The sequence below is a fragment of the Palaemon carinicauda genome, chromosome 22, assembly GCF_036898095.1.
Source record: "Palaemon carinicauda isolate YSFRI2023 chromosome 22, ASM3689809v2, whole genome shotgun sequence".
NCBI classification, from domain to species: Eukaryota; Metazoa; Arthropoda; class Malacostraca; order Decapoda; family Palaemonidae; genus Palaemon; species Palaemon carinicauda.
Genome location: NC_090746.1, coordinates 100,225,502 through 100,247,184, shown reverse-complemented (window position 1 = coordinate 100,247,184; position 21,683 = coordinate 100,225,502). Strand labels below are relative to the sequence as shown.

General features: G+C 41.6%; 1 protein-coding gene across 1 annotated transcript in view; it reads left to right on the top strand.

Annotated features, from left to right (window-relative positions):
- LOC137616645 (glucoside xylosyltransferase 2-like) overlaps window positions 1-21,683 on the top strand; it is a 39,692-nt gene that overhangs the window by 4,059 nt on the left and 13,950 nt on the right. Inside the window, exons 4-7 of the mRNA XM_068346566.1 lie at window positions 2,930-3,041; window positions 3,435-3,774; window positions 9,472-9,645; window positions 12,978-13,136. Of these exons, the coding sequence (XP_068202667.1) occupies window positions 2,930-3,041; window positions 3,435-3,774; window positions 9,472-9,645; window positions 12,978-13,136 (785 nt within the window). The remainder of the gene's footprint in view (window positions 1-2,929; window positions 3,042-3,434; window positions 3,775-9,471; window positions 9,646-12,977; window positions 13,137-21,683) is intronic.

The following is a 21,683-nucleotide window of genomic DNA, read 5'->3' as shown; positions in this document are numbered from 1 at the left end:
AAACAGCTGAAAATTATTAAAATTTGGAAGGTCAAGGTCAAAGGTCACAACGAAGTTAGAAGTAGGTTATGTTTTACCCTTTGTATGTGTCTCTGTGTATTTGTTCGTGAACAGCTCCATGGCCACACTTTTAACCGTAGAGTAATGCAACTTGCAGGGAATAACTATTATGTAAAAAGCTGAAAATTATAAAATTTTGGAAGTTCAAGGTCAAAGGTCAAGGTCACGGTCAAGCAAAATCTCCAAATCACGTAATCAGTCATAAGCTTGGACATCGTTGTCGCAGAGAATTCAAACTTGGTTCATATTTGAGTGAAGGTAAATCCACGTCAATTAATACATGTTAAGGTTAAAGGTCAAGGTCGGAAAATAAGCTGCCGTATCGGAGTTCTGCTCTCTATTGAGTGAGCTTCTAGTTTTATCTATATTGCAGTATAGTGTATGATTCTCATTGGTTCCCGCTGAAATACTAAGCCTTGCTATATCTCGCAGAACTGGAACGAAAATTGGTATCTTATCTCAATCACCCAGACCTAAATAAGGGATTTTGACATAGGAAAAATCTATTTTTGGGTGAGAGCCCATTTTGACATAGGAAAAATCTATTTTTGGGTGAGATAGCCCATTTTGACATAGGAAAAATCTATTTTTGGGTGAGATAGCCCATTTTGACATAGGAAAAATCTATTTTTGGGTGAGATAGCCCTTTTGTCATAGGGAAAATCTATTTTTGGGTGAGATAGTCCATTTTGACATAGGGAAAATCTATTTTTGGGTGAGATAGCCCATTTTGACATAGGAAAAATCTATTTTTGGGTGAGATAGCCCATTTTGACATAGGAAAAATTTATTTTTGGGTGAGATAGCCCATTTTGTCATAGGGAAAATCTATTTTTGGGTGAGAGCCCATTTTAACATAGGAAAAATCTATTTTTGGGTGAGATAGCCCATTTTGACATAGGAAAAATCTATTTTTGGGTGAGATAGCCCATTTTGGCATAGGAAAAATTTATTTTTGGGTGAAATAGCCCATTTTGTCATAGGGAAAATCTATTTTTGGGTGAGATAGCCCATTTTGACATAGGAAAAATCTATTTTTGGGTGAGATAGCCCATTTTGTCATAGGGAAAATCTATTTTTGGGTGAGATAGCCCATTTTGACATAGGAAAAATCTATTTTTGGGTGAGATAGCCCATTTTGTCATAGGAAAAATCTATTTTTGGGTGAGATAGCCCATTTTGACATAGGAACAATCTATTTTTGGGTGAGATAGCCCATTTTGTCATAGGGAAAATCTATTTTTGGGTGAGATATCCCATTTTGACATAGGAACAATCTATTTTTGGGTGAGATAGCCCATTTTGTCATAGGGAAAATCTATTTTTGGGTGAGATATCCCATTTTGACATAGGAAAAATCTATTTTTGGGTGAGATAGCCCATTTTGTCATAGGGAAAATTTATTTTTGGGTGAGATAGCCCATTTTGACATAGGAAAAATCTATTTTTGGGTGAGATAGCCCATTTTGTCATAGGGAAAATCTATTTTTGGGTGAGATAGCCCATTTTGACATAGGAAAAATCTATTTTTGGGTGAGATAGCCCATTTTGTCATAGGGAAAATCTATTTTTGGGTGAGATAGCCCATTTTGACATAGGAAAAATCTATTTTTGGGTGAGATAGCCCATTTTGTCATAGGGAAAATCTATTTTTGGGTGAGATAGCCCATTTTGACATAGGAAAAATCTATTTTTGGGTGAGATAGCCCATTTTGTCATAGGGAAAATCTATTATTGGGTGAGATAGCCCATTTTGACATAGGAAAAATCTATTTTTGGGTGAGATAGCCCATTTTGTCATAGGGAAAATCTATTTTTGGGTGAGATAGCCCATTTTGACATAGGAAAAATCTATTTTTGGGTGAGATAGCCCATTTTGTCATAGGGAAAATCTATTTTTGGGTGAGATAGCCCATTTTGATATAGGAAAAATTTATTTTTGGGTGAGATTGCCCATTTTGACATAGGAAAAATCTATTTTTGGGTGAGATTGCCCATTTTGACATAGGAAAAATCTATTTTTGTGTGAGATTGCCCTTTTTGACATAGGAAAAATCTATTTTTGTGTGAGATTGCCCTTTTTGACATAGGAAAAATCTATTTTTGTGTGAGATAGCCCATTTTGACACAGGAAAAATCCTTTTTTGGGCTCGAGCCATGTCGCCCTGATAAGAAGTTCTTCTAGGTAGCTTTCTACTTAGGATATTTCTGCAAGTGATATACTTGAGAATTTTACCTGTAGAGGTATCACGGAGTTACTACCCCTGAGCGAATATCCTGAAAGATACCGTGTATTTAACAGGGACGTGTTTGAATACAACCATTGGTAGCAAGTTAGAGAAACTCCTCGCTTTACAAACTTGATAGGTTCCAAGAAGCTGTTTGTAAGTCGGATTTTGTCAAATTTTGACCTAGCTTAGGCCTAACCTGACTCCCATGCCTATAATTTCCAGCTACAGAAGTCAGCAAATAGTCCCATTTCATATAAGATATATACCACTTGTATATACAATATATGTTGTTTTGCTTACTGTATTGAATGATATAGTATTATTTTATTACAGCATTTCTTTATCTTATTACAGTTTACAGACTTTTGATACAATATCTTAAAATTTATGACTTTATAGTTGGATTTGTGTTCGTTTCTCCGAGTGTTTGTAAGTCGAATGTTCGTAAGTCGAACATTCGTAAGTTGAATACCTTCTGCATATAGAGGCTCTGATCAATTACTTGTATTAATCCATATAACAAGTTACTTCCATGTCACAGGAAAAGCTGTTTCTATCTCCGAATAAACTGTATATAGAGACTCTGATAAATGAATTTTTATAAGTCTACCTAACACCAAATCACTCTCATATCCCAGGAAAAGCTAATGAGGGCAAAGGTGGGAAAATTGCAGCCGATATCTCCAGGCAATTGAGGCAAGCAGCTGTCATGCTCAAATCTGCTGTGGCCCTCACTTCGAGAAAACTTAGGTAATGACTTTTTTTTTCGTTTGTATTGTTTATTTTCATTTTGCAGAAATTCTTCATTGATCGTGATTAGTATTTGAATTTCCTCTCTTGCCTAGCATAATGTTCTCTATTTAGGACTATATTATTATTATTATTATTATTATTACTTGCTAAGCTACAACCCAAGTTGGAAAAGCGATATGCTATAAGCCCAAGGGCTCTAACGGGAAAAAATAGCCCTGCTTTTCCAACTAGGTTTGTAGTTTAGCTAATAATAATAATAATAATAATAATAATAATAATAATAATAATAAGAAAGTGGTAGTTTATGATATATAATTATAATATGTTCCTTATTATTTTTGCACTTACAAAAGTAACCCTGCCATCTATTCAACTTTATATCCCCTTAAGGTTTCTGGTCATAGCGGACTCGAAGAAGCTCTACCGTAAATTCTCGGAGATTCCATCGCAGTGGCCGGAGGAATACCAGAAGAAAATCGAGATGGAACACCACAACGTCTGGTTCCCTCCCAACAGACGGGACATGCGCAACATGTTCCGCGTTTGCGCAACGGAGAGGCTCTTCCTTCCCGAGATGTTCCCCGATTTGGACGCTGCCATTTATATCGATACGGATTTCATCTTCTTGAGACCGCCGGATGAGCTCTGGGGCTTGTTCGAGAGGTTCGACAACAAGCAAGTCGCGGCGATGGCGCCTTGCTTGTATCACTACGGCACCTCGAGGAATAAGGTGAGTGGTGTTTCTCATCATCATCATCTCGTTTAAAGGTTAGAAGTTAAAGGTGTCTGGTTTTAGTTCCAGTTCCATCAGAATAGATGCTCACCAGAACGTCAGTCGGGCAAGCCTAATCTCACCCCCCCCCCCCCTACTGTGGTGCCCTACCACAGCAGTGGTCTCCCCAGTAAACAGTTTAAACTCACGGTCCTAGGCGGGGATTGATCTGCTGCCATGCGAATGCTAGGCAAATGCATTACTAGCCAGGAGGCTAGTATTTATGAGCAAAAAGTAAAATTTTAATCAAATTTTTTTAATTTTGTAGCCTCCTAATGTTCACATTGCTTCTCTCTGTAAACTGGCTTTTATCGCACTTAGCCATAAAACTAATATTATCATCATCTCCTACGCCTATTAACGTAAAGAGCATCGGTTAGATTTGGAAGTTGTCTCTATCTTAAGCTTTTAATTCAATACCTCTCCATTCATCAACTCCGACTTCACGCTTCATATTCCTCAGGCTTGGGTCTTCCAACTCTTCTAGTGCCTTCTGGAGCCCCATTAAATGTTTGGTGACCTAATCTCTCTTATGGAGTGCAAAGAGTATAACCAAACCATCTCCATCTACCCCTCACCATGATCTCATCCACATATGGCACTCGAGTAATTTCTGTTATAGTTTCATTTCTAATCCTTTCCTGCCATTTCCTTCCCAATATTCTTCTGATTGTTCTCAAATCTACAAAATCTGTTGGAGATTGTTTTATTGTCATACCACGACTCATGTCCATACAGTAACACTGATCTCACTAAACTGATATATAGCCTGATTTTTATATGTAATTTCGGGCAATTCAATTTCTAAATTTTACTTAACCTAGCCATTGTCTGATTTGCTTTTTTCATTCTTTCATTAAAGTCTAATTCTAAAGATCCTGTATTAGAGATCATAGTTTCCAAATATTTAAATGATTCTACCCCAATAATCCTTCTCCTTCCAATAATATTTCATCTTCCATTGCATATTCCGTTCTCACCATCTCTGTCTTTCTTCTATTTATCTTCAGCCCAACTTCCTATGATATTTCATGCATTCTGGTAATCAAGCATTGCAAATTTTGTGGTGTTCTGCTAATAAGAACAGCATCAGCATACTGTAGGTCAGCTAATTTCCTATTCGCAATCCAGTCCAATCCTTCTCCACTATCCCTAATGAGGAGGATAAACAACATAGGTGACAACACATTCCCTTGGAGTACTCTCTCTCTCTCTCTCATCTCAGACCAATTGTTTCTTGTATTTCTTGGAGGTTTGAATACTGTACTTACTTTAAGGGCTGCTTTTCTTGTCCTATACACCAGGGGAACTCTACTCTCTTCACTCTTCAGGACCTTCACAGTCATTTTATCATATATACATTTAAGGTTTAAGGTTTAAAGGCCGCTCATGAATGGCAGAGGCAAGGGACAGTGACATTACCCTAGCAATCAGGACAATGCCCTAGAGATTGACCATATATTATATGATCAGCGCCCAAGCCTCCTCTCCACCCAAGCTAGGACCAGGAAGGGCCAGGCAGTGGCTGCTGATGACTCAGCAGATAGATCTATAGGCTCCCCCAAACCCCCCAACCTTAGCTCACAAGGATGGTAAGGTTGCAGGCACTAATGGCTCTAACGAGTCTGAGCGGAACTCGAACCCCCGGCTGGCAAACACCAGGTAGAGACGTTACCAATCAGGCCAGAGCTGAATAATGATAAAATACATATATGGTTAAAGAAAGGGCATATTTTGGAGTAAAAAAAACACTTATAAAGGTTGTACTACTGTCAAGGGCTTAAATAAGAAAGATAAATTATTTGCAAGCATTATTATAGATAAGAATTGCACAATAAACGTTAGATAACCAGTTGGAAAAATATGTGGTTCAAGTGGCGTGAAAATGAAATATTTGTATAATTGCTACTCCCGCTAGAGAGTTATGGGGTCCTTTTGACTGGCCAGACAGTACTACATTGGATCTTTCTCTCTGGTTACGGTTCATTTTCCCTTTGCCTACACATACACTGTAGATTCTGGCTTATTCTTACACTTTCTCCTCTGTCCCCATACACCTGACAACATTGAGATTACCTAACAATTCTTCTTCACCCAAGGAGTTAACTACTGCACTGTAATTGTCCATTGGCTACTTTCCTCTTGGTAAGGGTAGAAGAGATTCTTTAGCTGTGGCAAGAAGCTCTTCTAGGAGAAGGACACTCCAAAATCAAACCATTTTTCTTTAGTCTTGGGTAGTGCCATAGCCTCTGTACCATGGTCTTCCACTGTCTTGGGTTAGAGTTCTCTTGCTTGAGGGTACACTCGGGCACAATATTCTGTCGTATTTCTTGTTCAAGTTTTTATAGTTTACATAGGAAATGTTTATTTTGATATTGTTACTGTTCTTAAAATATTTTATTTTCCTTGTTTCCTTTCATCACTGTGCTAATTTTCCTGTTGGAGCCCCTTGGGCTTATAGCATCGTGCTTTTCCAACTAGGGTGGTAGCTTAGCAAGTAATAATAACAACAACAACAACAACAACAACAATAATAATAATAATAATAATAATAATAATAATACTTGTTATACGTTCGTAGGTCTTTTAGTGAAATGTAGTTGAGCGAGTTGTCAATAGATGGCTCTGATTAGAGCTAATGCATATGGATTGTTTTTGTAGAGGAGCTCTCCGGTCTTCTCTTTACTATCTTTCTCGATTTATGGGACATTAAAGGGGTTTGGTTACTGCGCATGCGTTCTTAATTCGCCTTTTTCTCATCATTACTTATTTTTTTATGTATCGCCTAATCATTAACTGTTTTCTTTAATTGGTTATGATCTTCCAAATCAAGACAGTATAACTATCTACTGTCTTTAAGTATTTATGCTGGAAGTTCCCGGATGTTTATAGAACAGCCCCCAACCACTCCCCCCCTCCCCCTTTGCCGTCACCTTCAGGCTTCACCTCCAGAATCCAGGTTCCAGAAGTTCCAGTTGGCATGTGTCTCCAAATCTGGAGTTCAATCTATTTCTTCATCTATTTCGGTAATTAATCATCTTTAAAATAAACTTTGCGCTCAGTATATATTGATTGTTATGCGTTCAGTATATATTCATTTTTACTCATCTGAAAGTAAAAAATAGGCTACTGTTTGCCATTGCAGAGGAGCAATGATACACATTTTTTTTTTCACGCTATTTGAATCACATATTTTTCCAACTGGTTATCATATGTTCGTTGTGTATTTCTTACTTGTAATAATGCTTGCAAATAATTTGATTTTTAATTATCTCCACCCAAATACCTGTTTCATGGAGATCCTCCTTTACTATTTTTATGAAGGGTTTCGGTAGGAAAACTCATGTAGGGTGGTTTGCTTCAGCATTTTTAGTCAGGAATTGATAAAACACATGATGATAAATAATAAAAGTATATTACAATCTTTGTAGTTTGGTGGTTCAGACCTGGTTGTAAAATTTCCTAAATATATGACTAAAATTCCACATTTTAGAGGAAGAAATGCAAGAACACCGCCTAACCTAACCTAGGAGCCACATCTTTACCTACCGGTGTGAAGGTCTGAACGATCCCCTGGTCTCAGATTTTTCCTTGATAATCTGCGCATGCGCGAACATTACCGTTTGCCAGTGCATACGAAGTTGATGTTTTATTTTCCTGTAATGTTAGCGTGCGCAGCTCAACATTACCGCTTGACAGTACATACGAGGTTGATGTTTTATTTTCATGCGAGCGAAACGAGCTAATGGCGGAAAAGACCCATTATACAATGTCAAGGAGAATTCTGAGACCGGGGGATCATTCAGACCGTCACACCGGAGGCCTGCGACCTTCTTACACTGCTTTATTCTTTCTTAACTTACCCTGAGACTAAGTTTCAACCCTGTGCTTGCTAATTGCTTGCCAACCGGTGTGACGGTCTGAACGATCCCCCGGTCTCAGAATTCTCCTTGACATTGTATAATGGTTCTTTTCCGCCATTAGCTCGCTTCGTTCGCAGGAAAATAAAACATCAAGTTCGTATGTATTGGCAAGCAGTAATGTTGAGCTGCGCATGCTAACATTACAGGAAAATAAAACATCAACCTCGTATGCACTGGCAAACGGTAATGTTCGCGCATGCGCAGATTATCAAGGAGAATTCTGAGACGGGGGGATCGTTCAGACCGTCACACCGGCTTCACTCTTGGCAAGATACTAAATCATAATATTTCGTAAATTGTAAAACTAGCTTCATATTACACAGTACTTTATACGATAAACATTTTACCCATAAAGAAAATCAACTTGACAAGTTATAAGATAGTTTACGCCTGTCCCAACAAACTCCATTTGGTAAAGTTTTGGTTGTCTCGTCCAACGAGTTGTGTATGATAAACCGTTTTTTCTATTAGTGTTCTTGTTTTATTGTGTTCTGATGTTATTACCGTCCACAAAAGTATAGTTTTCCAATTACCACCACCCAACATAACTTCCAACAGTAATGGGGGAACCCTATGTGGGAATATGTATTTTTGGTGAGATAAATAGAAAACAACGAATTATGGAAGATATTAACAGCTGAAGCCAGTAAATAACAAGAAAACTAACAGAAATAGTAGTTTTTCATGCAAAAATAAGAGGGTGAAGCATCATTTACTGACTTAACTGCTGCAGTTATCTCTCAATTTCTCAAGCACCATTCTCTTTCAAATTTTTTTTTTCTGATCTCTGCTTTTTCGAAGGCACACTTCTCAATCTTTAACTTGATCCAATATTAAAAAGGAAATCAACAAGAACACCAGCTAACCTCCCCTTCTCCACCTAACCTAACTTAGAAGCCATATCCTTACCTCCTGGGCATCACCCTCCCCTCTAACTCAGCCGTATCCTTAGCATACTCTCCTCTCTCTTCATACACCTGACTTCACTAATATAGCCAAAAAATTCCTCTTCACCCAAGGGGTTAACTACTGCATTGTAATTGTTCACTGGCTACTTTCCACTCAGTTAGGGTAGAAGAGACTCTTTAGCTATGGTAAGCAGCTCTTCTAGAAGTACACTCCAAAATCAAACCATTGTTCCCTAGTCTCGGGTAGTGCCATAGCCTCTGTACCATAGTCTTCCACTGTCTTCTATCTGTTTTCTTATTTCCATTCCTCACTGGGCTACTTTTATTTGTAGCCCATATGCTTTTAGAATTGTTTTTCCAACTAGGGTTGTAGAATACTGTAGTTAGTAATAATGATAGTATTTCGTATTGAGCGGAGGGGACGGGTATCTCGATGTTGGCCACACATGAGATGATTCTGTTGTTTACTCAATTGGCTGTTAAGCAATCCAGCGGATGAATGCCTTTAAATTCTAGGCCAGCTGTTTGTGGCGGCCACGTTTGAGTAAATTTCCCTCATATGCTTTTGCATGGTAGTATCAGTTAGTCACCCCCCTATAGCTAAAGCCGCAGATGAGGAGAGAATACTATTGTTGATTTTATATTTTTATAAAGTATGAGTAGCCTAATGTTGCTCCTTGCAGGTTATTTTGAAGTAATCCCCTTTTTATTTGTATCAGGTAGATTATTGGAGTTTTAACATGCATCAACAATTTATCCTTATACAGGTCTTCATTGTGAAATATGTTTCTAGGTAACTGATACTTAGCTTTCTGGATTTACAGATTCCATTTTATGGTACTTCTGGACTTAATGCCGGTGTTATGCACCTTAACTTGACAAGACTAAGTGATTTTCCGGGTGGTGGTTGGATTCCAGCAAATATGGCAGCTTTTGATCAGTATAAGAAAATAATAAAGCTTGCTGATCAAGACATTTTAAATATACTCTTTCACAAGGTAAGTGCCCTTTTATCATTTTATATTCTGTTGGTAATGCTTTTTTATTAATTGTAATCAATACTAAACAGTATACTGAAATTCACTAGATTTTGAGGGAGGTATGTTCCTTGTAGTCTTTATTTATTCCTATGCCGATACAAACTTCTGAGTCATTTATATGGGTTACTTCTAGTTTAGATATCTACGGCCAAACAACATTTTTAAAAGAAGTCGTTGGATTATGTCATGTTACGTTGCTAGGCAACTGCTGCTCATGACACGCCACGCTTGTATGAAGCCCATACCCTCAACGCTTCTGTCCGCTAAGGAAGTTGGACATATCTTCCTTCTATTCTGGGATCAGACAACCGCATTGCTTACTCATACCCTTTTAGTGATAGTGCTTATGTGATGGATGTTCCTTGTCACTTGCATGCTTCATTATTTATGAGTTACGAGTGTGTGCTTTCGGCATTATGTCGAATTCAACGCATTCCTCTCTTGGCCAAAATGTTTGCCCTTGTGGTACATTTATGAGCCAGGTGGAAGTGGCTCCTCACCCAGTTTGCCCGTTGTGTCGAGGTAAAAGATGTTTGATGTAATCTCCATGTGAATACAGTGGTGCTTGTGCTCATTTCTTTTGTGTCTTTGACATTCTTCGTCACTTAAGTGCTTCATTATTTGTGAGTTACAAGTGTGTACTTTTCAACATTATGTTGAATTTGATGCGCTCATGCCGTTGCCGAAATGGTTGCCCTTGTAGTACCTTGATGTGTGGGGTAGAAGTGGATACTCACCCTGTTTGTCTGTTACGTCGAGGTAAAAGATGTTCGGTGGAATCTCTTGAGTGAGTATTGTACGGAGTGGCTATCCTCCCAGTGGGAGAGATAGCATTCTCGCCATTAGAAGTTATCTAAGAGATCATTCCCCTCCTTCATCTTCTGTTAGCAAAGAGAAGAAACATAAGTTGGGTTTGGCAGCGAACGTTGTTTCCCCTCTTAGTTTTTCGTGTCAGGAATGCTCTGAGGCTTGTCACGGAGAACGATGGCCGTAATTTTGTGAACATTTTATCACCTATTGTTAAATCTGTACAGTATAAGAATGAACCTGTTCAGTATAAGAATGAACCTGTTCAGTATAAGAATGAACCTGTTCAGTATAAGAATGAACCTGTTAAGTATAAGAATGAACCTGTTCATATTGCGGATCCCCTGGCTACGGCCGGCTGTGCTCTTTGAGACGGAGTCTTTTAGATGCTACTATCCCTGATGATTGTTTTATCTAGGTCTCCCTAACCCCTTACAAGTGTGCTGAGTGGAGATTTGTATATATCAAATTATGTGGATAAGATGTTTCCCCTTTTAGAAGTGTCTCCCATAAGAACAGTGAAAGATTCTCCTCATTCTGGAGGCACCTTAGAGTTGAGTCTGTCATTTTGCCCATACTGAGGTAGCCTTATTGAAAGACCCTCATTACCAGTCTCCAGCTCGAAATAGTGAGCAAGACCTGCTTCGTGCACCCAGGGGTCCTTTGTAGAGAACTCCTCTAAAGAGTTCCTGGAACTCTTTAGGTACCATAGTTGTACTGGATAGTATGGAGCCAGACCACCTTTATTTCTTCATTTCTGACCCAGAACACTCTAGCTTGGATTTTCTTACCTTGCCTTACAAGGCTGAAAGAGTTCTTCCTCCACTAGATAATACCAGTCATTATGGAGGGTGTGGAAGTCCATCCTTCGGGATTGGGTATCACCCACGATAACCACAAACGTCTTAGCTTCCTTTTAAGTCAAGTTCTTTGAAGGTAGGAAGCCAAACTCCCCAACATTTCTAACCACCACTCAAGCAGGGTTTTGATATGGACTCAGACTCTTGACATGTTTCGTAGAGTTACTCGGCTACGGTACTGGTTAGATAACTGATGTTGGTCAATTATATAATGGAGCCCCTTTCTAGCAGAAGCAAAGCCTCCATCCTCCTTGCAAGGTGGAGAATGGGTCAGTGTCTTCTATCCATATTTTGTTAGTTGTTTGGTTCAAAGCCTGCGATGTTATCTCCCCAATTGACATGACCTATTACTGACTTCCCCTTCAAGTCAGTACTGGCTGATGCCCTAACTAGCTTCTTAATCTCTATGTGGAGCTATTAAGAGGTTATAGAAGTCTCCTTTTTGTTCCTTTAGGGGATCATGAACGATAACATGTCTAGGTATGAAGAGAACCTTTCAGTCTGGTTCTAGGAGACTGCCTCCCATTAAGAACTTGTCTTCTATTTAAAGGGCAAAAGGTTTGTATTGGCATAGGAACAAAATGTGAATTTTTAATGTCATTTGTATTTTTCCCAACCATGCAAACTTGAGTCCTTTAAGTTATACTTCCTTTCTCTGTCACCTCTCTCCGTCCTTAGACCAAAGGTCAAAAGGAACATCATACTCCTATTTAAAGAACTCATGTTTGTGTAACTAGGAAAATAACAAATTTAAAAAACTGAAATTTTGTCAAATAGCTAGAGCTACTAAAACTAATAGCATTATAAATGTTTGGGGAGTGTAGTATTAAAATAATTAATTTTATTTCAAAGATTACCAGTATGTTTATAAGGTGTATATGAAATTGAAACAATTGAAAATGCAGGTACCTGATTAACACACTTTACTGACTTGATTAAAAATTTACCGAAGAAAGTGATTGATTTGTTGCAGTAGAACTAATGCTGTTCATACTGTATTCGGAAACAATAAAGATCCTGCTTGAATTCTTTAAGGAAGAGCTGAAAGGGAGGATTTTTTATATGAAAATAAACATTATTTTTGAGAAGTTTTAATGCCTATAAAGAGAGGGGCTGATTCCAACCTAAAGATCCGAGGGGCACATGCATGAACAACTGCTCTTTTTTTTTTCTGGCATACAAAAAACTGGGATTATTCGACTTGATGAGAAAGAGAGGAAACAGAATTATTTATGGAATAGTACAGTACTAGCATTAGTTTGTTGGTAATCATCTTAGGTTTTAAGAAATCAACTTAGTAGTCTTAAAGTGAATTACAGAGCTTATATATTTGGGGTACTTTGTGATTCTATTGAAAGGAAGCCATTGGAAGTGGTAATTTAGATTAATTTTTATTTTGTTTAAAGTGTATATAGAGGCAAGACTTTCTTCTTAGTAAAGCTAGCTGCATATTTTGAGTATTGAAATTTCCACATAGGTGTTTCCTTGATATTATCATCCTGATTATCATGATAGTTCTGAAGGGCCAAGAAACATAAATGCGGGTTTGGTTTAATCCATGAGAAAATCATTGGCTATTTTGATATTTACTGATAAAATTTCTACTCTAATTTTTTATTTCAGTATCCTGAACTACTTTTTGATATTGGATGTCAGTGGAACTACAGATTGTGGCAGTGTACTCAAGGAAGTAACCTATGTCCTCAAGCTGCTGAAGAGGGCGCCTCTGCTCTTCATGGCAATGCACTGGCTTTTGTCAGTGGCCAGGAAATGAAATTACAGGTATGAAAAGTGTTTGTTGTAGAAAATTTGGTTAATACTCTATAGGAAAATTGTATTCACAGTCTAAATCCTGAAGTAGAATGCAATCCCACATTTTGATTAGAATTTCTTTCAATATGACACCCTCCATGGGCATACAAACAAAAATTGTTTTACAGATGGGAAGGATGAAAATAGCATTAGCAATGTACTGTATTATAGTGAGGTATTTGATGTCCTGGGGACCAAAATACAATTTTAATTCTAATCCTTTATTAATATCTATACTCACTAACTCCGTCAGATGCACTATACAGTATTCACTTCCGTACATTTATATACTAATTGATATTTATCCATTTGGTATTACGCAATCAAAGTACAGTAACGTAAAATTGTATAAGGCAAAATAAACACAACCACAATAAAAGTGTAGACCCAATTTTTAGCAGGAGGGTTTCCTGCACGTCATTTTGAAACCACAAACACTTAACTTGCTAGTAACCCCTTTTCCAACCACCTTTTTGATACACTGACAAGACTCCTCCAAATACCCAATTTTAAATATTTAACTTAGCCGGTTAATATATATAGCTGCAACTCTGTTGCTCGACAGACAAAAAACTGTAAAAAACTCGCCAGCGATCGCTATACAGGTTGCGGGTGTGCCCATCAGCGCCAACTGTCGGCCAGATACCATACTCAATGTAAACAAAGACTCAATTTCTTCTCTGTCGACGTGTCGACAAGACGTACTTTACTCGCTGTTGAAACCTGGAGTTTTTCCCATCTTATTTGGTGAAGTACTTTATTTTGGTTTTGAGCTTTCGCTGTGCAGGGTTTTTCTTCAAATAAATCCTTGAACTCTTTTTTGTATCGGATTCATTGTTGATGACTTAGATCGTTTTTTGGAATTTTCCCTTGACCAATTCAAAATGGCTGACCTTTCACAAGTTCCCAAGTTTAGAAAATGCAATGCTAGGGACTGTTCTAGGCGTCTTCCAAAGGCTTCTCTCGACCCTCACACTGTTTGTTCCAATTGTCGGGGTAAAACCTGTCAATTGGAAGATCGGTGTGAGGAATGCGTGGGCCTTTCGGAATTCTATTTTATCGAATTTGAGAAGTACACACGCAGGCTAGAGAGAGATAGAGTAAGGAGAAGTTCTTCTAGGTCGATAGATTTTTCCTCTCCTCATGCCCCTCAACCTATTCCTTCCCCTGTAGTGGTTGTTCCTAACCCCCCTCCTAGCACTCAGGAACCATCGATGGCTGACATGATGCGTGCTATCCATGCCTTGGGGGAGAGAGTTGAGTCCCTTGCTAGTGACCGCAATCAACTCATGGCGGGTGTTAAGGAGCTAAAGTGCCAAAGTGCCACGGGAAGTGATAAAGTGCCTTGTGAAAGTGTTGTGAACAGTGTTGCGCTTGAGGGTTCGTCTGTTCGTGCCTGTCGTCCTCCTAGTCCGGGACCTCTTGCAAGCTCCCAAGCCCAGGGGAGAAGCAATGTCGTACGACGCATGGGTTCGAGAGGCCTTGATCAGCGAACAGACGTTCCCTCCATGGTATCAGGCGTATCTCCCCAAGATCGCCCCTACCTACGTAAGACGAGAGAGCCCGTTTTTACCTCGTCGTCCGAAGGTGTTTCTCGTAAGAAACTTTGGACCAAGGTCTCACGACCTTTAAAGCGTAAGTCGGTCCCTTCAGGACAAGTCCAACGTCCCGGTTGTAGCCACTGGGTCAGTTCGGACTCGTTGCCGTCATCTGATGACTGCTCACCGCCTAAGAGAGGCAAAGCGGTACCGCCTCAGTCGCTAACCCCGTCTGTTGCCGCACCTGCTCCCGTAGACCCTAAATGGGCTTTGCTGCAAGACATGCAGTCCAAGCTTGCGTCCTTGATGGAGGACTTTAATGCGGAGAAGGTTGCTGCTGAACCTTCTGGCCAACAACCTTCCAAGCGGTCTGTTGTGCGTCCTGTTGACGCTGAGGTAACCTTCTCGCGTCTACCAGTTGAGGTGGTTCCTCCACCGATGCGACCCAGTGTGGGTTGCCAGCCGCACGTTGACGTTAAGCGACGCTCGGAGGTGGTTGTTGACGTTCAGGACGTTCAACAACTATCAGAGGTGACTTGTTTTGACGCGGTGCGTCAACTTCCGCAACCCGGTATGGTGTTGACTGCACAACCCAGACGGTCTAGACAGTCTCGGGTGGACGCTGTGCGTCCTCGCGCACCCATGGTTGTTGACAGTTCACAGACTGTGCAGCAGTTCCATGACGTTGCGTCCGGCTCCGTCACGCATGCACCAGTGCGACCGGACTCAGCGAGCCAGACGTTGCCCACTCCGTTGCCCACTCCGTTGCCGTTTCCTCATCAGTTTTCGGATGAGGAACTATCTGATGAGGACGTTGCTGAACAACAAGATGACCAACAGTCAGAACTGGACGAGCCTAAGGCAACTCAACCATCATTGGACTTTAGAAAAGTCATGGCTGTATTCAAGGAGTTGTTTCCTGACCATTTTATTTCTGTGGCTCCTCGTTCTCCGCCGTCAGAGTTTGTATTAGGCATGCCTGCTACCGCACCTGCCTTTACTAAACTCGTTCTCTCACGCTCATCCAAGAGAGCTTTGCGGCTGTTAGGAGACTGGTTAGAGTCTAAGAAGAGTTTAGGGAAGACAGCATTTGCCTTTCCCCCATCTAAACTCTCTTCTAGATCGAGCGTCTGGTATGCCACGGGAGAAGTTCTCGGCTTGGGAGTTCCTGCCTCTGCCCAGGGCGACTTCTCAAGTCTTGTAGACTCTCCCCGCCGCCTTGCCATGAGACGCTCGAAGATTTGTTGGTCACCATCGGACCTGGACCACCTTCTTAAAGGAATATTTAGGGCTTTCGAAGTCTTTAACTTTTTAGACTGGTGCTTAGGAGCCCTGAGCAGGAAAATCTCTTCTGTAGATAAGGATATTTCTTTGCTCATTATGTCCTGCATGGACAAGGCCGTCCGTGATGGGTCCAATGAGCTAGCTGCCTCATTCACGTCCGGAGTCCTGAAGAAGCGAGAGTCTCTCTGTTCGTTCCTGTCTGCTGGAGTTACGCCATGCCAGAGATCTGAACTTCTCTTTGCTCCCCTTTCCAAGTGCCTGTTTCCTGAAGTCTTGGTAAAGGAAATTGCCGCTTCGTTAGTTCAGAAGGACACCCACGATCTAGTTGCGTCCTCAGCTCGCAAAGCTCCCCCTTTGCCTTCATTGTCTGCTAGACCGAGGATAGACACTCCAGCGTCTCGCTTTATTCCGCCCTTTCGTGGCAGAGCCTCCAGCAGAGGAGGTGCTCGTGCCGAAGGGAAACGAGGGAAGAGGAAAGGACCCAAGTCCTCCAAGGGCAGAGTCTGACTGCCCGCAACTTCAGACAGCAGTGGGAGCCAGACTCAAGAACTTCTGGCAAGCCTGGGAGAAGAGAGGCGCAGATTCACAATCTGTGAAGTTACTCAGAGAGGGGTACAAAATCCCTTTTGTACGCAAACCCCCTCTAGCAACGTCCCCCATCGATCTCTCTCCCAGGTACAGAGAGGAAGAAAAGAGACAAGCCCTGAAACTGGAAGTGTCTCTTTTGCTAGAGAAGGGAGCGGTGGTCAAAGTCTCGGACCTTCGATCACCGGGATTTTACAACCGTCTCTTCCTAGTTTCAAAGAAGACAGGAGGTTGGAGACCGGTGCTAGACGTCAGTGCTCTGAATGTCTTTGTCACAAAGACGAAGTTCTCCATGGAGACCACAAAGTCAGTCTTAGCAGCGGTCAGAAGGGAAGACTGGATGGTCTCGCTAGACCTAAGGGACGCCTACTTCCACATCCCCATTCACTCAGACTCCCAACCTTTTCTGAGATTCGTCTTCGAAGATGTGGTCTACCAGTTTCGGGCCCTGTGCTTTGGCCTAAGCATAGCTCCTCTCGTGTTTACGAGGCTGATGAGGAATGTGGCCAAATTCCTCCACTTATCGGACATCCGAGCCTCCCTTTATTTGGACGACTGGCTTCCCAGAGCCTCTTCCAGTCGTCGCTGTCTGAAGGATCTCAAGTGGACTCTAGATCTGACCAAGGAATTGGGACTCCTAGTCAATTTGGAAAAGTCGCAGCTGGTCCCATCCCAAACTATTCTGTTTTTAGGGATGGAGATTCACAGTCTAGCTTTTCGGGCTTTTCCGTCGACCCCCAGAATAGATCAAGCCCTGCTATCCATCCAGAAGATGCTGAAGAAGGAACGCTGCTCAGTCAGGCTGTGGATGAGTCTGGTAGGGACGCTGTCATCCCTGGAACAATTTGTAACACTAGGAAGACTACACCTCCGTCCTCTTCAATACCATCTGGCTTTTCACTGGAAAAAGGACAAGACGCTAGAGGCGGTCTCGATCCCGATTTCCGGAAAGATAAAGTCTTGTCTGACTTGGTGGAAGGACAATATCAACCTAAGAGAGGGTCTTCCCCTGGCTGTTCAGACTCCCAACCACGTTCTCTTCTTGGACGCATCGGACTTGGGCTGGGGCGCGACACTGGACGGTCGGGAATGCTCAGGTCTGTGGAACTCGAGTCAGAGGAGCATGCATATCAACTGCAAGGAGCTGTTGGCAGTTCATCTGGCCTTGAAAAGCTTCGAGTATCTCCTTCGAGGCAAAGTGGTGGAAGTAAACTCGGACAACACCACGGCCTTGGCGTACATCTCCAAACAAGGAGGTACCCACTCACTGACGTTGTACGAGATCGCAATGGACCTGCTCATCTGGTCAAAAGGTCAAGACATCTCCCTAGTAACGAGGTTCATCCAAGGCGACTTGAACGTCATAGCAGATTGTCTCAGTCGGAAAGGGCAAGTAATTCCAACCGAATGGACCCTCCACAAGGATGTGTGCAAGAGACTTTGGGCGACTTGGGGTCAACCAACCATAGATCTCTTTGCAACCTCGCTGACCAAGAGGCTTCCAATCTATTGCTCCCCAGTCCCGGACCCAGCAGCAATACATATAGATGCCTTCCTCCTAGATTGGTCACATCTGGATCTCTACGCATTCCCACCGTTCAAGATTGTCAACAAGGTACTGCAGAAGTTCGCCTCTCACGAAGGGACAAGGTTGACGTTAGTTGCTCCCCTCTGGCCCGCGAGAGAATGGTTCACCGAGGTACTTCGATGGTTAGTAGACGTTCCCAGAAGTCTTCCTCTAAGGGTAGACCTTCTACGTCAGCCACACGTAAAGAAGGTACACCAAAGCCTCCACGCTCTTCGTCTGACTGCCTTCAGACTATCGAAAGACTCTCGAGAGCTAGAGGCTTTTCGAAGGAGGCAGCCAGTGCGATTGCTAGAGCAAGGAGAGCGTCTACCATTAGAGTCTACCAATCGAAGTGGGAAGTCTTCCGAGACTGGTGCAAGTCAGTTTCTGTATCCTCGACCAGTACCTCTGTAGCTCAAATAGCTGATTTTCTCTTATACCTGAGAAAAGGACGATCCCTTTCAGCTCCCACTATCAAGGGCTACAGAAGCATGTTGGCATCGGTCTTCCGGCATAGAGGCTTAGATCTTTCCAACAATAAAGATCTGCAAGACCTCCTTAAGTCTTTTGAGACCACCAAGGAGCGTCGTTTGGCTACCCCTGGATGGAATTTAGACGTGGTACTAAGATTCCTCATGTCAGACAGGTTTGAGCCGTTACAATCAGCCTCCCTGAAAGATCTTACTCTTAAGACTCTTTTCCTGGTATGCTTAGCCTCGGCTAAAAGAGTCAGTGAGATTCATGCCTTCAGCAAGAACATTGGATTTTCGTCGGAAAAAGCTACTTGTTCGCTGCAACTTGGTTTTCTAGCCAAAAATGAGCTGCCTTCTCGGCCTTGGCCTAAATCTTTCGATATTCCCAGCTTATCGGAGATCGTAGGCAATGAACTAGAAAGAGTCTTATGCCCTGTTAGAGCTCTTAAGTTCTATTTAAAGCGTACTAAACCTTTACGAGGCCAATCTGAAGCTTTATGGTGTTCAGTTAAGAAACCATCCTTGCCTATGTCAAAGAATGCTTTGTCATACTTTATCAGATTGTTAATACGAGAAGCTCATTCACATCTGAGTGAGGAAGACTGAGCTTTGCTTAAGGTGAAGACGCACGAAGTTAGAGCTGTAGCAACTTCCGTGGCCTTTAAGCAAAATAGATCTCTGCAAAGTATAATGGACGCAACCTATTGGAGAAGCAAGTCAGTGTTCGCGTCATTTTACTTGAAAGATGTCCAGTCTCTTTACGAGAACTGTACACACTGGGACCATTCGTAGCAGCGAGTGCAGTAGTGGGTGAGGGCTCAACCACTACAATTCCCTAATTCCATATCCTTTTAATCTGTCTCTTGAAATGTTTTTAATGTTGTTTTTTATGGGTTGTCCGGAAGGCTAAGAAGCCTTTCGCATCCTGGTTGATTTGGCGGGTGGTCAAAGTCATTTCTTGAGAGCGCCCAGATTAGGGGTTTGATGAGGTCCTGTTGTATGGGTTGCAGCCCTTGATACTTCAGCTCCTAGGGGTCTGTCAGCATCCTAAGAGGATCGCGAGGCTCCGTAAGGAAGACGTACTTATAAGGCAGAGTAATCGTCTAAGTCGACTTCCTTACCAGGTACCTATTTATTTTGTTTTTGTTATTTTGATAACTTCTAAAATGAAATAAAAACTCTTAGCTCATAAGATGTAAACATATTTAACTGGTCTCTACCCACCACCCTGGGTGTGAATCAGCTATATATATTCACCGGCTAAGTTAAATATTTAAAAATATTTTAATTATAAAATAAATTTTTGAATATACTTACCCGGTGAATATATAAATTAAACGACCCTCCCTTCCTCCCTAATAGAGACGCAGTGGGATGAGAAGAAATTGAGTCTTTGTTTACATTGAGTATGGTATCTGGCCGACAGTTGGCGCTGATGGGCACACCCGCAACCTGTATAGCGATCGCTGGCGAGTTTTTTACAGTTTTTTGTCTGTCGAGCAACAGAGTTGCAGCTATATATATTCACCGGGTAAGTATATTCAAAAATTTATTTTATAATTAAAATATCATATTTCTCATTTGTAGATTTTACATGTTTTACTTTTCTAGATGAAACTTTTATCACTACCTTACACTTTGTTCCTATGTATATACAAACCTTTTTTCCTTTAAATAGAGAATATATATTCTGCTTGACCTGGAGTGGCTGTTAAAATTTTTAACAAGGTAGTTATGGACGTGGTTAGTGTGGGAGAGAAGCCTCTCCTCTCTGCCTGTTGGAAGTTCAGCACTTTTTTTTTTTTTTGCCCCCTTAGCCAAACTTTTCATCTTTCTTTTCATTTCAGAAAGTGAATGCTAGCTGTTGATTGTGATGGATGTGAAGCAAAAAATTTGTACTTGCTGGGGAAGGGTGGACGTTGCAAAAGGTTTATTTCTAAACCGTCTGTAGAGCCACACTCTGTGCATTTAGTAGGGGCATGGTTGTTTGTTATCATCCTCGTGTGGAGAATGTAGTGCAGTGGCAGGAGTATGCTCTGAGGGTGAGGAAGAGAGCTAACCCTTCTCCTGAAGACATCGAAGAATTCTTTTGCTGCTTCCATCTGCTCATTGAATGTGCCTGCTATCACCTCTCTTGTGCATACACCCGCCTTGGTCATTGAGAAGTATGCATCAGGAGCAAGAAGCCCTCGGAACTATGTCGGCAGGCTTTTTAGATTCTAGTGGCGTGTAGGGGTTCCCCTAGTGTTTGCCGTACCCCATCAGAGTTTGGAGGCTCTTCTCTCCCTTCTGTGTAGGCTGCTGATAGTGACTTTGACCTAAGGAAGGCTTGTGCCTCCTTATGACTTTTTGGTTGGCTCTCTATGACTTTGTTGAGGGAGCTGATAGCTAAGGCTACCTCTCCCTAGATGTCCTCAGTGCCAATGTCGCCCGTTGTGACGCCAGTGGTGAAAGGCATGATGAGTGTGTCCCTAAGTCAGTGACTCCAGATATGTTTGCATTAGTGCCCTTTCCCATGCTCAACAGACCTGTAAAGGCTCGTCATGTGCCATCAGTGCCGGTGGAAAAAGCTCTGGAACCCAAAGTTGTCATGTCAAAGATTGAGTGTAAGTCAGTTCTGGGTCCGAAAGTGTGTGTTGTCCAGGTGCTGGATGTCACCTCATACACCTCTCTGACTTGGTTACCCCTTCTTCTGTGCCCGTCACCCCAACCCTTGCACCTGGGGGTTGGAGGTCTGTACTTCTGCTTCCTCTATGCCTGTGTGACCACACTTGTGGCTGTGTATCCGCTTCCCCATGTCAGTGTTCCCCAGTAGTTTGGTAACTGTTGGAGTAACCCTTTTGGTTTCTCCCTTCAGGGAAGCAGCAATGTCACAGGTTGTTCAGACCTTTACTCCTTTGCTTGCAGAGACTGAGGTGAGGGTTGGGATGAGGAGAGAACATACGCATTCTTCTTCCTTCTCTGACTCTGCCTCCGCGTTGTTCTCTACGACTTCTGATTCTGACACTTCTGAGAATAAAAAGAGTAAGAGATTGAAGTAGTTAAGGAAAGCCAGCTGTAGTTGTAAGGA